Consider the following 16,237-nt stretch of genomic DNA (forward strand, 5'->3'; position numbering starts at 1 on the left):
TGTGTGTGTATTCGCATGTGGGCGTCAGTGTGTGTGTGTTTTATTTCTCCACAGAGAAACTGGAAACTGGGAGGCGAAATACACTGAGAGTACCCTTCTGGAACACGAGTAAGGGCAAAGGTTCGGTTGTGACCTGGGGCATACGGGGGTGAAGGTGGGTCCCGGTATTTTCTTTTGCCAATATGTCTATAACATGGTGGAGGAGAGGGCTGTGTGATTAATCCATGATATATGCTGCAAATGTGATCGAGCGAAAGGCAAAAAGAATATGTAGATGAATATATGAATGTATGCACACACATACATGGGTGTGAGATGTGAGAGCAAATTATAGATGAAGGTAATGTGACAAGAAGGGAAGTCCCTTTTTTGGTAAATACCACAACCTGTAAATGGTTGGCATTTATATAGCACCTTTATCCAAAGCACTGTACAATTGATGCTGCTCATTCCCCCATCCACACACATTCACACACCGACAGCGATTGTCGCAAGGCACCAACCAGCTCATCAGGAGCATTTGGGGGTTAGGTGTCTTGCTCAGGGACACTTCGACACTGCTTGGGCAGGGGATCGAACCGGCAACCCTCCGACTGCCGGACGACTGCTCTTACTGCCTGAGCCATGTCGCCCCCTGTCGCACCTGTCAGTTTTCAGCTACAGTTTACACAATGTCATTACTCCTGGGTCAAAATTGACCAGAACATTGGATCAGGGATGAAACTGATTAAACTTTTGTGTTCTTTTACAGAGGAATGCTCAGAGTGATACTATATTACACCTGGTAACTTGTGACTTGCCAGAAAAGTCCACCAGGTGCTTCACTGCTTAAGTTGGCAGGGGGTGTGCTTGCATGTCCAGTAACTTCTTTCAACTATTTCGATTGGGGTCGCTGCAGGTGAAAGAAAATGTTTTAGGAGCAGCAATTGGTTGCTGTCTTCTCCGCCTTCTACGGTTACTTTGAATGGGAATCGTGGCTGTAATTACAATCATCTTGCAGCCCACAACAACGGATTCGCTGTTATTTCCGAAGAAAATGCACAAAGCCCTTTGTCGCCTTCACGGTCCGCCTTTTGGACGGAGGAAAGACGCTTGCAGTGTTTTCGAATTATTAGCTAAATTCCACCAGCCCAGTGGTAAGTTCAGTTAAGTTCGACAGTTCAATGCCACTGACACAATTTCGAAATAATATGAAAAAACGGTAACGATGCAGAATCATACAGTAGGCTACAGTGTTAGTTGTTTTCAAAGGAAGTTACTTACTTGACTGGCTTTCTATCAGTGCAGTTCACTGAATGTTACCATATAAGCCTAGTTAAATTTAGCATGACTGTATAGTTAACACACGCTGCGATCTAGGTTATTTTCCATCTTAAAGGTGGGTGAGGCTGTTAGACATTCTTCTAAATCACCTTTAACGTAATGAATGTAGCCTAAGTTATCGGTTTACGCTTTACGTTTCACCCCCATCTAGAACTTATCGAATTTTTTACCCTCGTAACGTAAAGAGTTTCGGACATAACACGGGGAAGTTAACGCTCCCACCAGAAGTTAACGTCCGCAATTTGCTTGATGTGAAAACGACAAATAACTGCACAAAATCACTGTTCGGAAGACCCTGTTAGCTCACCATGGTTTGAACGCCTATTCACTCAATTATGCAGGCTGTTAGTAGTGTCTCGTTAGCAACCGCCTATCCACCAAAATGTTACGGTGTTGTTACATGAAGCAATTTGTATTGCTTGCAACTAAATTGCAGCTGAGTTGGTCATAGATTGCTTCGTGTAACATTCCCTGCAATTTCTGTGCAACTTGGTTGCAACAAGTTGGGAGCAGTTCAACTCTCATGCAACCGACTGCATGCAATAACCAATCCGGAGAGATATTTATCACACGCGAACGCAGACTTGTCTGCGCGTAGCCTTCTACGATAACGCTACTAGCTAGCTAAATTCTCAACTGTAACCGGCTAACTAATGTTTATGTTTGTTTATGTTTATTTATTTAGCACAAATTTTAGTACAAATCTGTGCAAGGTGGGAGCGAAGCCCTAACAGGCTTGTACAGAGCTCCACACCTAACCAACACTTACTACTTACTAAGATGATATAAGAAAGAAGAAACCGACAACATAGAGTGATGATTAAACATAAGATGATATAAGGAAGAAGAAACAGACAACAAAGAATGATGATTAAACATAAAATGAAATAAGAAAGAAGAAACAGACAACATAGGATGATGATTAAACATAAAATGATATGTAAACGAACTGGCTAACTATATACCTATATACGCTAGTAACAAATCACGATAGCTAAATTTTGCGATCATGACTTGATATTTCCATCTAACGGAATAAACGGATCCGGCGTAATACCGAACGCTACATACATACTTGAGTATGATTGGTCGTTGCGTGCAATTTAAATTGATTGCGAATTGTCCCGTGTAACCGCGGAATTGCATAAAATGACATCACGAACAACGAGTTGCCGCAACCAAAGTTGCGTGGAAATTGCATCGTATAACAACACCTTTAGGCAGTCCTGACTCGAGGTTGGATGACCCTGTATTTTTAAATGGAATGTTAGCTCCCCTAATGCTGAACTTAAGAGGAGGGGGTTTACTAGTTCCAGCAATGGAAATCCTGAATGACCAATTTGAATCTACATTCTCTCTTTCTTGTACCTGCTGTGGTATTTAACTTTGTGGTAAGGTTATGGATTGATGACTACTATCACTTGTGACCCGGGTGACTCCGTTCATTGCCATAACGTGTATGCACTTATCTGAGTCCTGGATAAGAGCAGCTAAATGTAACTGAGCTATAGTCTGCAAATCTATGGCGTGGGAGAAGTACCATATTTGGGGTAAAAAAAAAAAAAAAACAACTCCACAGTTAACCATGCTACACTGAACCGCAATAAAGTTCACATTTCAGGTCAAAGCACACCAGTTATGGCTAAACCTTTGTCACTCAAATGAACATGTGGAACGGTAGAGGTTTAAAAAAAAAAAAAAAAAAAAATATATATATATATATATATATATATATGTATGTATATATATGGGAAGATGTGGAAGAAGGGAATGGGAATCAGGGTACAGAAGAGGGGCTGGGTGTTTCCTGAACAGGGCGGCAGTTGGTTGGAGTCAAGGCTGAGAGGAGTGATACGGAGTGTATACCGGTTCCTCTCCAGACGAAACATTTGTGACGATCTCATGAAATTCTCTTCTTTGTGCAGGTGCATTATGTCAAAAGTCAGCTGTGAAACACCCGCCCCCACATCTCCCAGAGATGCCCCCGTGCGACTTTCACCCAGAGGAATATAAGGTCAGAGGGCTTGTGGCTACGATGACCGTTTGGCTTGTGTTGGAAACGGATGACCGGTGACAGTATTTTCACTCTGCTGTGCGGTTCTTCCCACAGGACATGTCCAAGGCCCAAATGCTGGAGATTCGGAAGAAGCTCTGCAACCCCATGACCATGAAGGTCACTTTTTACAAAAAACCGGTGTACATCCATCAGGGCTACATGCAGTGGCTGTGGGACGTGGATGGGCGCCGTTACCTTGATCTCTTTGCAGGAGTGGCAACTGTCAGTGTTGGACACTGTCATCCGTAAGACCCTGACAAACTGTCTTCTATTACTTTAAACACCTAGTCGATGATGTCATTTTCTACACAATGCTGTGTCGTCTGATCTGTGGTGTGAATTCCTGAACCGTGCGTCTCACTGACTTGCCTGTAAATCAGATTAGCTTTATTGAGCATAAAGAGAGCAGAAGAACATACTAAAAAAACATGCATTTACAGTATTAAGAAATAACACCCTTTTGCAAAATTGCACCCAGGTGAGTATTCTTCAGGGCTCTCCTATCTGACTTGGCCAAAGTCCCTAACAAGTTATTAGTTACATATTGGTGATGTTGTGTGGGGGAAAGATGGCTTACAGTAGTTACTAGTGAGAAATTAACAAAATAAACCTACTTTCAGAGCCTTCTTTCACAGTCACTCACTATATTGTAATGCTATCTTTTTCATGAAAAAGGTTCAGGTTCATGAAAAACTGGAAAATTGCAAAAGAACCCCCCAAAGATTAGTTTGACAGTATGGAATTCTATCAGTGCATGGACATTTTTGCTGCACATTCAAAAACAAAAGCCTGTTAGGCCTGTTGGTCACAAATGTGGAGTTAAAGGTACAATAGGTCATTTCGGACTTCTAACGAGAGGAATAGCTGCGACAAACGCCTTCAAACCACAACACTCTTTATCCCTCCCCCTTCTCTGTAAACGCGCTGACAAAATATATGTTAAACCCCTTGTTTAAAGTCAGCAAATGGTAAATATGTTGTCAAACAAGTCTGGTGTCAAACACCTGGTGTGGATTAGCCTGCCGAGTAGGGTGGGTTGATGGTCTCTGGGCGAGTGAGTTAGTCTAGGAGAGTGGTTTGCTAGTCTAGGCAGGTGGGTTGCTAGTCTAGGTTAGTAAGTTGCTTGTCTAGCAGAGTCCTAGTCCAGGCGAGTGAGCTGCTAGACCACAGGTGTCAAACTCCAGTCCTGGAGGGCCGTAGTGTCTGCTGGTTTTTGGGGTGTTCTGGGTTCATTCAAGTGATTGATTGGTTAAAGTATCCACACATCTTGTTCTCAAGGCCTTAATTGCCCTTAATTGGCAGCTGATTGAAAGGAAACCACGAAAACCCGCAGACACTGCGGCCCCCTGGGGATTCAGTTTGACACCCCTGCGCTAGACTATAGCCAGGTGCGTACGCTGTTTCTCATTCGCTGCTGATGCCGGCTAATGAGTCTCCATCCCCATGCATCTCTGCACACACTGCTGCTACTCTTAAATACCAATTTAGGGTAGAATTCCCCTTTAAACATGTCTTAAGAAAATGGTTAATTGTGAAACTGGTTATGGATATTCTCAATTATTTTTAATCTTTGTTTTAATATATTCCAATATCGTCAGTAAAACATTACATTATTGGCATTTGGCAGACGCTCTTATCCAGAGCAACATACAGTTGATTAGACTGAGCAGGAGACAGTCCTCCCCTGGAGCAATGCAGGGTTAAGGGCCTTGCTCAAGGGCCCAAGGGCTGTGCGGATCTTATTGTGGCTTCACCGGGATTAGAACCACCGACCTTGCTTGTCCCAGTCATTTACCTTAACCACTATGCTACAGGCCGCCCCAATAAAGGGTGCCTTTCCTCTTTTGCTAAAAGTTTTAAATGGGTCGTTTAGGCCCAAACTGAACGCAAGGTTTAATCGTTGTGACGAGTTTCTCTGTCTCTGCAGACAGGTGACCGAGGCTGCCGTGAAGCAGCTGAGACGTTTGTGGCACACGACCCATATCTACGTAACTTCACCGCTCCACGAGTACGCTGAGAAACTCACCTCCCTGTTCCCTGACCCGCTCAAGGTACCCCGACCACGCATCCGGCAAAATGGCAGTTGGCTTTTGAAAAACAGTTCGTTTGTTTTTTTTTTCTCTCAGCCTGTGTGTGTCATGAAAATCTAAAGGTTCTACCTGTACACTAGTGATGTATATAATGGTATACAGTATTCTGGTGAAAGTAGAGTGCATTCATGGTTGTAAAATAATAGAAGGTTTAGCTATAGAGAGTTAGATATTCTTTCTCAGAAGAATTGAATCCCCTGTGTTATATTTCAATAACATAGAAAACAAAGACTAAAATCTATGGGTGGATGTAAACATTTTTTAAAAAAGCTTGTTGCATGTGATGTCAGTTTATGCTGTGCAGAATTAAACAGCTATAAAATATTTGCCCCCTAGGTTGTTTACTTTACCAACAGTGGCTCTGAGGCCAATGACCTGGCCATGCTTATGTCGAGATTGCACACAGGAAACTTTGACATCATTACTCTCAGGTAAAGCCAGCACAATCTAGTGCCTACTGACTGACTCCAGACCTGTGCCAATGTCACAACACTTATAACTTTGCTTTGAAATACCACACAACCCAACCTGAGTTACTACTGATGGATTTGCTTGAGTGTGTATACAGTAATCTTAGCTAGAAACTGTGAAATTTTGTGAGGCTCAGTAAATACATTTGGTGAGGTTCAAGAGATTGTAATAAAAGTAGGAACACTTTATGTCATTGTCCTAAAAACGAAACAGGCTTCTTAACATGATTTTGTGTAAAGGGCTTTGAGTGATTCTTTGTGACTGCTTTGTGCAGAGGTTCATACCATGGCGGCAGTCCACAGTCACTGGGTCTTACTGCAAACGCGGGCTATAAGTACCCCGTCGCCTCTGGATTGGGTTGCCATACTGTAAGTGCCATATTACAATCATATATGCGAATCACTCATTCATATTTCATCTCTATATAATGTATTTCCCCATAATCAATGGAGGAATATGGGTAGAGATAAGGTGTACATTTACATTCAGACTTTTAATTGAAAACTTAAGGACAAATTGAAATTTGATAGATAATGTTTTGCAAAGTATGCACTTATGGACCTACTTAGCTGCAGCTGGCTGTCTTAGCAGCAGATATATGAAATTAAATTTCATTGCCATGGTTAGTTAATGTTGCATAGCAAACTAAATGAAGGAATCATTACATTGCCTTATATTCTCACTAAACAATATACGCCTTCTTAGTTTACTTAGTCACAGAACTATATGGTATGTCACTTCACAGCAATCTGCATCGACACTATAATTTCAAAACTCATTATCACATCATCATAACATAACATAACATATGCCTTGTTAGATTGAGTCATATCCTCCATCAATTTGGGAAGTCACAAAGTCACACACTCTCACTGAAGTGAGTGGTTCCGCCACAACCCACAACCCACCAGCTGAGCTGGGTGGTAATGGGTAAGAGAACATCTCAGGTGCAGCTATAGCAGGTCAGCTACACGGGTCTGATTGAATTGCAAATATTTCCGATGCGCAATGAGATGTGGCCAGTCCCAGCAAGTAGACCTCGCTGGGTGACATTATGGCTGAATATGTACTGCCTGGCATAGTCACAACTGGTCCTGATATGGGCAGAATTACACAGTCGACCAATGTTGTACATCCACACACCGTAATGACCAGGTTGAGCCGTCCAGTGCTCCCTAAAGCCCTGTAATTCCGGATGTTTCCTCTCCGACGCGAGGCATCGTATGCGGGCGGCCTGTAGCGTAGTGGTTAAGGTAAAGGACTGGGACCCGCAAGGTCGGTTGTTCAAATCCCCGGTGTAGCCACAATAAGATCCGCACAGCCGTTGGGCCCTTGAGCAAGGCCCTTAACCCTGCATTGCTCCAGGGGAGGATTGTCTCCTGCTTAGTCTAGTCAATGGTATGTCGCTCTGGATAAGAGTGTCTGCCAAATGCCATTACTGTAATGTAATGTGCCATTTCTGAGCTTTAGCTGTAGCGTGTGGAGGCACAGCTACACGAGAGACACCAGGGTGGTCCTCTGTTTCCGCTTTCCCACAGACCATGTGTCCCGATGTGTACCGAGGCCCGTGGGGTGGGAGTCACTGCAGAGACTCTCCTATCCAGACCACCAGAGACTGCAGCTGTCCGCCTGGTAGGCTCAGATTTACTTACTGTTACTTATCATTGACTTATTTTGCGCATTGCCTGTAATCAGTGAACATGGCGACACAAATATTTAATCCGTATATTTTACCTTTTTAAGCCAATTGTTTTTGTTTTATTTGCAAATCACTGTTTTTTTATCATGATTTTATTATAGCGATGTTAATGTATATATTTCATTAATGGTGCTTAAATGACTTACTGGAAGCAAAACACCACTGACAACTGCTGAGAAAATCTGCAAAACTTTAGTTTTACTCTCTGCAGATGATACAAACTCCTGTAGGACAGCAGTGGTGTAGGCATTAAGAACCCCCTGCATTCATGTTCTTGGCTACTTCTCATTGTTTGAGTGGATTTCACATTCGCTCATATACAGTATGCTTTTTGCCTGAGTCATTTACCTTAATCTTGAAAGAGTGTGTACAGTACATAGTCATTTCAATATTTCCTTTGCCTCAAGCTCCCATAGTCTATAACAAAATCTTTGGCATGTCTATGAAATGCTTGATGGGTGGCAGTGTAGCATAATGTCGAGAGAACTAGACTTGCAGCTCTGAACTTGTAGGATTAGGTAAGACACTGCTATCTTGCCCTTGAGTCAGGCACTTAGCCTGAATTTACATTACAATAAACTTGTACACAAGCAGCAGTCTGGTGAATTTCTGTTACAAAAAGCAAAACCTAGTCACTGTCTAAAGGGCAAGGGCAAATTAATTTGCTGTGTAAAACATTTACTGCTGTCTGTGAAAGTCCTTTACCGATTCACTTTTATAACTGGAATGTTCCAGCTTCGTAGAAACCGTCACTTGCTCAACTATTGCTGTGCTACTTATTTATTCCCATCAGTTTTTCATTTGTTATATAGAACCATATTCTTATTAGATTACATATTTGTCATGATATTTACATAACCAATATAACCTTTCCTCGATTACAGGATGCTGCCATGCCAACGACATGTATATAGGGCAGCTGAAAGAGGTGTTTGCAACAAGTGTTCCAAGTCGAATCGCTGCGTTCTTTGGAGAGCCTATTCAGGTGTGTACATTCAAAATGAAATAATGTAATTTTAAAAAATAAGAGAGGTGATATGATAGTAAAATATGTTTGCATAATTTTCCTTTGCTATGAAATGTATAGGACGGTGCAAAGGAAGATGGCATAAATATTTCACAATTTCACATCTGTTGATGTCTATGTTTTGCCCTTTTTAACATTTCCCAGGTGACCATCATCTGATGAAACCGATCCACAGTAAAACAATAATAGCTATACTTGAGTTTAACTTTCATATTTATTGGCAAAGAAATAACAGAAAGTGAGAGTGCTTACCTGCTCTCTGATTTGAATCAGACATAGTAAGACTCTTATACACACTTTTCCACAAGGGCGGAGACGAGAACAAGGAAGATATGATGCTGACAACCTAGGATTATTAGATAATTAGTCTCCAGATAAACTCCAACTTTGCCCTTGCTGTAAGACCGTAATGTGCTAGCTACCCCCTTCTAGGAGAAGCAGAGAAATTAAGGTCAAAGGCTGTCTGTCTGCTGGGAGAGAGACGGAGAAAGACTCCTAATGAGCACTTAATTCCGAAAGTGGTCTAATATGATTGGCTTTATGTTCACACACATTGTGACTTAAGAATCAATTAAGAAAATTACCCTTACAGCTGGTTTTCCCTTATACTACAGGTACATTGACTGACAATATTATAATTTGTAAGAACAGTCTGACATAAACAAAAGGCTAGGCTATCACGTCATAACATAAAGCTGTTTAGTTCATGTATCACCTCACAATTAAACCCTGATTTTATACTGACCACAACATTCTCATTCTGTAACAATGACCTGGGGAAGAAATCACAGGCCATTTCATAGGCTACATTGTGAAAGATCATGGAATATAGTTGAAAAGCAGCCTTCTTTAGCTCAGTAGCTTATGAGACGATTAATCAAAAACACATGATGGCCCACTTGGCTTGAGGGAGAGGGCTGCACATTTTTTATTTCTTTTCATAGCCAATGAAAATCATGCTCGGCTTGAACAGAAGTGTGGAATGCCCACGTCAGTGTGTGAGCTATGCAGTGGTTTTCCACCACAAGGCTGTAGTAGTGGTGGAGCTTTGTTTTCCATATGTCATCATCTGTTGCTGGAGAACAGGAAAAAAATATATCCACTGTCCAGAGCAAAGTTATGATTCTTGTTACTATAGGCCAGGCGTGTCCAATCTTATCCAGAAAGGGCCGGTGTGTGTGTGCAGGTTGTTGTTTTAGCACAGGACTAAGACAGCTGATTCTACTCATCAAGGTCTTGATTAAAGACCACGATTAGTTCATTAGTATAATCAGGTGTGTTACTGCTGGGTTAAAACAAAAACCTGCACCCACGCCGGCCCTTATAGGATAAGATTGGACACCTCTGCTATAGGCAAATAATATGCAGTCCAGTTTCTGTACAAGTCCATGAAGGAGGCTCTTAGGATTCTATAAAATTGAGGTAATGTACACCAGTTATTGTGGGCCCTTAGATTCAGTATCCATTTTGGGGACTAAGGTGCATCACCAAGAGTAGAGGAAGCGTCACTGGGTCTCAAAAAAAAGTTTGCATCCTAATCATGCAACTGTGACCCCTTAAACAAATGTTGTCCTTACTCTGTCATACAACTAAGGTCACCACATGTATACTTTGTCCAATTATTATCATGTACATGTTTCTCTCATAATTGTAATACTTCCATTGTAGCACTGCTTTGGAGTTAATGCTCTGCTATACTTAAATGGTTGGCATTTATATAGCGCCTTTATCCAAAGCGCTGTACAATTGATGCTTCTCATTCACCCATTCATACACACACTCGCACACCAACGGTGATTGGCTGCCATGCAAGGCACCGACCAGCTCGTCTGGAGCATTTGGGGGTTAGGTGTCTTGCTCAGGGACACTTCGACACAGCCTGGGCGGGGGATCGAACCAGCAACCCTCCGACTGCCAGACGACTGCTCTTACTGCCTGAGCCATGTCGCCCCTACTTGCTTATGGTGTGCAGGACTTGAGTTTTGTGGTGTTCCAACAGGGGGTCGGAGGAGCTGTGCAGTACCCTAAAAACTACCTGAAGGAGACCTACAGACTCGTGAGGGAGAGGGGCGGCGTGTGCATCGCAGATGAGGTCAAGCACCCTTATAGTCATGTCCTCTTGTGGTCATGTGTGTGTGCGCTCAGTTATATTTCATTCATCAGGCACCTTATTTGGGACAGTTGCCGGTGATTTATTTGTTCAAGAGGGAGATTGCGTTGCAGATGTAATGTCTGAATGATTATTTGACAGTAATCTGAATTTACTGTCTCAGGTTCAAACTGGATTTGGGCGCACCGGAAGCCATTTCTGGGGATTCCAAGGTCATGAGGTCATTCCAGATATAGTTACAATGGCAAAGGGCATTGCTAATGGATACCCCATGGGGGCTCTTGTTACCACTCCAGGTAAGATACTGTATATATGGATATACTGCAGATCAGAATTTACATTATGGGAAGATTGTTAGCTGCAGGCACTGTAACTAATATTTTTCAATAAGCAGTCATAGTTATATAGAATAAAGTGAATTACAAACCCTCTATTCAAATATATTGTACTGTACTTATTTACACATAGTTTGAAATGGACCGTTACCTTCATGATGTGGAGAGCATGCAGCTAAATGAAGAAATATTCAGAATTTTACTGTGTCTGCATTACATAACTTTAGTATTAATGCTGATATGACTGATTTAAAAAAACCCTGTGCAAGCAGATGCATCTGTAGAGCATGTTTTGTAAAAATAGTTTTCCCTTCACTGAAACTTTTTCCAGATCACCCTCTGTTACAAAGAAGAAAGCAATTTATTGACTAGACTTGGTGGTAAATGTTGCTGTTATTATTATTATTATTGTTGTTGTTGTTGTTATTCTTATTAATAATAGTAAGTAATAATAATAGTAATAAGAGTATTATTATTATTTATTCATTGTTTATTATTCATAATAACCATTGGCAGATGTTCGTATCCAGAGCAAACTAACTAGCCATTATGGCAAGACTCTTAAGGTGCGGGTGAATTTAGTAAATTCCCAGTTTTTACTTTTTGTTTCACATTTCAGAGATTGCTGCATCCTTCGGCAAGGGAGTCCATTTCAACACCTTTGGTGGCAATCCTGTGGCTTGTGCCATAGCATCATCTGTGCTTGATGTGCGTTTACACACCATCATTGATCTATACATGAGTGACTTCACACCTTCACATATTTGTGATAAATGTATTGTGAATTTTCAGTATTTACATGTGCATGGACATCACCCATTTTATTTCAAATGTCTTGATCTTTGTTAGAAAATACGTTGTCTTATTGTGGTAACCGCAGTGCTTGCAATGTTTCTCTCACGTAGACCATTAGAGAAGACGGCACGCAGCAGAACAGCGCTGAGGTCGGGACCTATCTGCTCAAAGAGCTGGCCAAACTGCGGGATAAGTATGAGATCATCGGAGACGTCCGCGGGAAGGGACTGCAGATCGGTGTGGAGATGGTCAAGGACAAGGTGCAGTTGCAAAGGAATGAATGAATGATTAATTAAGTTCAACATCAATCACAGATCAGTCATGAAAAAGCATTCATAAAAAACAACACAGACAAGACTGTATATATGTGTATATATATGTGTGAGATATGTGTGTATATGTGTGTATGTATAAGCTACTGGACGCCTAAAATTTCCCTCGGGATGAATAAAGTATCTATCTGTCTATCTATCTATATAAGTAAAAAACATGAATACATTGGGCTATATACATTTAAAGATATTTAAAAAGTGCACTTGTCCATAGAGATAGAAAGATTATAATAAATATACTAAAAATAAAATAACATACGACATTATGAATAGGTAAGACTCTGATAAGTTGTGAACTCCTCGGCATGTACTCCTGGAGCCAACACAAGAAAATGTTCAGAAAAGAACGGAAATATAGCCAAGATCAGTGTTTCTCAACCCATGCCAGAAGGTTTTTGTTTTGGAACACACACACACCTCATGTAACTAATCAAGGGCATTTTACGTGGTTTGATTAGTTCAGTCATGAAATCAGGTGTGTGAGTTCCTTCTAGCACCTTCTAGCACGTGGGTCCCGGCGACTGGAGTTGAGAAACACTGGCTCGGTAATGGGCAGTGGGTTATAGCTACTGCTGAACACCATATAACAGCTGGCTGTAGGAATACAATGCCAACAGAGAGAAAAAAAAAGTATCATCACATACACAATTCATCCTTGAAGGTAGGCCTGTAATAAAACCAACAGTAGGCTAGAGAATGTAAAGAGAAGATGGCTTCACGAGGGGAAAAGACACAGGCTTTATTAACTTAACCATTAACTTGGGATGGGAGAAGGCCATGGCACCTCTGAAGGTAAAACCGTATTCGCAGCTCTTTATATACCCTAATGAACGTGTATGCGGAACAGTTGGACGTGAATCATACAATTGCGCACACAACGAGAAACGAGAAAAATAGGCATAGATTGTCTCTTTCATTTTTTACATAGTTCTACACAAAATCATCAGCACGCTGCTCACTGTGTCTGTACTGCCGCTCGCACCTTGTGCACTGGCCTAGGCTGTTCTGTGGTCACTGTGTGCGACACTGACTGTGTGCGACTTTTAAAATGGCCGACTTGCTCCTTCCTCCCTGCAGGCAAGCCGGGAGCCTTTGCCTGCAGATGCCATGAACCAGATCTTCGAATGCACCAAAGACATGGGTGTCCTCATCGGGAAGGGAGGATTGTACGGCCAGGTAAAATCTCGCCCTGTCGCAAAGTCTTTGGAATTACAGATTACCGAGACGAGATCGAAAAAGTAACTACACTTAAAATGTGTTTTTTATTTATTTATTTTTAATCACAATTAATTGCAAGAGAATTTGTTTTCTACTTAAAACTGTTTGTCGATCGCTGAAATGGCCCGATTGTGAAAGTGAACTATGAAAACAATGTATTTAGTTAAGATCAAGTGATTATTGAAACTAGGTCGTGGTTTCTCAATACCAGATATCGGGCCCGAGTGCATTGTGTAACCTTGTGCAAAGTGGTTACTTCATGTTACAGCAGGGATCACTGCCGTCCCATCCCGTGGCATTGTGCACTCATGTTCTCAGAACTGGAGCAGTCTCACCGGCACTTAACCGTTATATGATTATTTTCTTCTCTGTTACACTGTCAGTTCAAATACTTTGAAATCGCATGAGGTTGCTCAATAATAGGGACAATTATAACTGAAAAATATGAAATATGTATTCATTTGAGCAATAAAATAATTAGTTTTCTGTTTTCAGACCAAATATTAAACCACCGGGTAGCTTGTAGATTTCTGGATGAAGAACCTCCAGTAATCTCCAATCTTTTATAAGGGCTCACCGCCACCATGATCTTAGTTTTGTCATGTTACCGTTTTGTTGAATTACCAATGCTTTTCATGGCAGTATATAATGGAAATTGAACTTGGATTCCCTTGCTCAGTACATTAACAGCACACCCTAACAACATAACACTCCAATTTCAGACCATTTGTTAAGGCATCCATCCATCCATTATCTTTCCTGCTTATTCCTGATCACAGGGGGACTGGAGCCTATCCCAGAATGCATTGGGCAATACCATTCACAAAGACAAATTTAAATAGTTAAATTCAGACAAATTGAGAAACCTGTAAGCAATGACAACTTCCCAAATAATCTACTGTCAGATATTGGATTTTCTGCTGTGTACAAATGCCAAATCAACAGTATGTACCGAACAAGCAGTGAAATGTGTGACACTTGCTGTCTTCGTAGTTTTCACTTCCTGCCTTATAGGTAGATTGTCTACGACATGTATGCATAGCCCAATGGGTCCCAGGAGATGGCTGTTGTCGGTTTGGAGCATACGCCCTTTTAAAAACGACTGTCCCTCTTGCTCTTGCAGACCTTCCGGATCAAACCCCCCATGTGCATCACTAAAGAAGATGCAGACTTCTTCCTGGCGGTGTTCGATCACGCGCTGCAAAGTTATATGGAGCAGAGATGATGGGGATCATTCCAGAACTGATGTCCTTGCAGCTGCCTTCTAATGGACCTGCCGAAGCATTTTTACTGAAGAATCCTCAGGCAGAGTGCCAGGAACAACAGATCCGTCTTGAATGATTTAATTCAAGACACAAGCAAGACACTGACAACCCACTTTACTTTTTAGCATTGTGTGTATGCGTCCCTGAAGTCTGAACACTGGTAGCAATCTGTTCATGAAAAATTACTTGAAAGGGAAATAATATTGAACATTTAGACAAAAAAAAGTTCTCATCTGACAGTTGTACGTAAATGGACAGAGCAGTGTGCATTGACTTTTAATGTAACCAATTGTGTCAGAAATGTTATAATCTGTCATGTAATTATTTTTAGCTGCACTGTCCACCTAATGAAAGAAACTGAATGTGATATTTAAGGTTAACCCTAATATGTAACCAATGTAAAGAACATATAATATTCTATTCTACACCAATATTGTAAATGTATATACGATAAACAAATGTAATCAAATTAATAAGCTTCTTAAAGCAAATGTTTTCTTTGATAATGGTTTAGATCAAACTACAATACAAAAGAAATGGTAGAAATGACAACCTAAAATAAACTATACTAAAATATTTTTGTTTCTGGTTATATCTGTATAGGGGGCATTTTGTCCTTGGCCATCACCCTTAAAATCTTGCAATAAGCAAGGTTTGCCACATTGTTGTATACCCAATGACTTTTGTTGGGTTCCTGCTTCCTGTTAAAGCTATGTACTAGCTTTCATTTTTTAATGCGGTACTGAAACCAGTATAGTTTTACATTTTTTGTCATTTAAAAGGGCCTATAATGCTAGCTTGGTATTCCATCTGCACCAAAAATTGGCCAAGAGGCACTCTTGTTCACTTCTAAAGACAAAGACCAATGGTGTAAAATGTCTGGCTCAATTACCAATTTAAAGGTACAGTAGGTCATTTCAGACTTCTAATGGTCACGAGAGGAACTGCAGCAACAAACACACTCAAACCACAACACTGTTCATCCCTCCCCTTCTCTGTGAACGCGCTGACGTTGAAGCAATTAGAACCAGTTCAATCTCATTGGTTTAAAATTGTTGTACCGCTGTACAATGTTTTGGTACAGCGTGCTGGAGTGAGCCTTTTTCAATGATAGGAATGGATTTACAATGGTCTTGTAAAAAAAACCTTACCTATTGTACCTTTAATAAAATGTTATAATCTTAAGACTTGGAAGAGTTAGTGAAGGATTGTGTTGTCGCAAAATGTTGAACGGTTCATCAGCTTTCACAGCACTGTGAAATGGGTCGTTAACAGATCTATCACTGGACAGTAACAGGGAATGTGAAACTGATACGCAAAGGGAAATCAAGAATGAAGGTATAAAATAACTGAGTAGTTATCATTCACTATAGCATGTGGAGGATGCTATCCTCTGCAGTTTGTACCAATTGTACAAAATGTATGAAAAACATATTTCTAAATAATGCCATGCATGCACAAATCGATTTCTTAAAGGAAAACACCGACATTTATACCAACAGTATTTCTTCACTTT

General features: G+C 41.0%; 1 protein-coding gene across 2 annotated transcripts; it reads left to right on the forward strand.

Annotated features, from left to right (window-relative positions):
* The first annotated feature begins 856 nt into the window (after positions 1 to 856).
* agxt2 (alanine--glyoxylate aminotransferase 2) lies at positions 857 to 15,268 on the forward strand. Of its 2 annotated transcripts, none has more exons than XM_061263449.1 (14): positions 857 to 1,136; positions 3,249 to 3,337; positions 3,434 to 3,624; positions 5,307 to 5,430; positions 5,806 to 5,900; positions 6,215 to 6,308; positions 7,479 to 7,572; positions 8,524 to 8,624; positions 10,666 to 10,758; positions 10,940 to 11,072; positions 11,731 to 11,819; positions 12,017 to 12,166; positions 13,316 to 13,414; positions 14,580 to 15,268. In XM_061263449.1, exons 1-14 carry the CDS (start codon positions 965 to 967, stop codon positions 14,679 to 14,681), a joined length of 1,626 nt encoding a protein of 541 aa, XP_061119433.1. In that variant the 5' UTR covers positions 857 to 964; the 3' UTR covers positions 14,682 to 15,268. The 2 variants fall into 2 exon arrangements, with proteins under 2 accessions (XP_061119433.1, XP_061119434.1); XM_061263450.1 differs by lacking the exon at positions 857 to 1,136 and adding an exon at positions 2,518 to 2,714.
* Positions 15,269 to 16,237: the final 969 nt, after the last annotated feature.

This window comes from Conger conger, chromosome 12 (assembly GCF_963514075.1).
Source record: "Conger conger chromosome 12, fConCon1.1, whole genome shotgun sequence".
Taxonomy (NCBI): domain Eukaryota; kingdom Metazoa; phylum Chordata; class Actinopteri; order Anguilliformes; family Congridae; genus Conger; species Conger conger.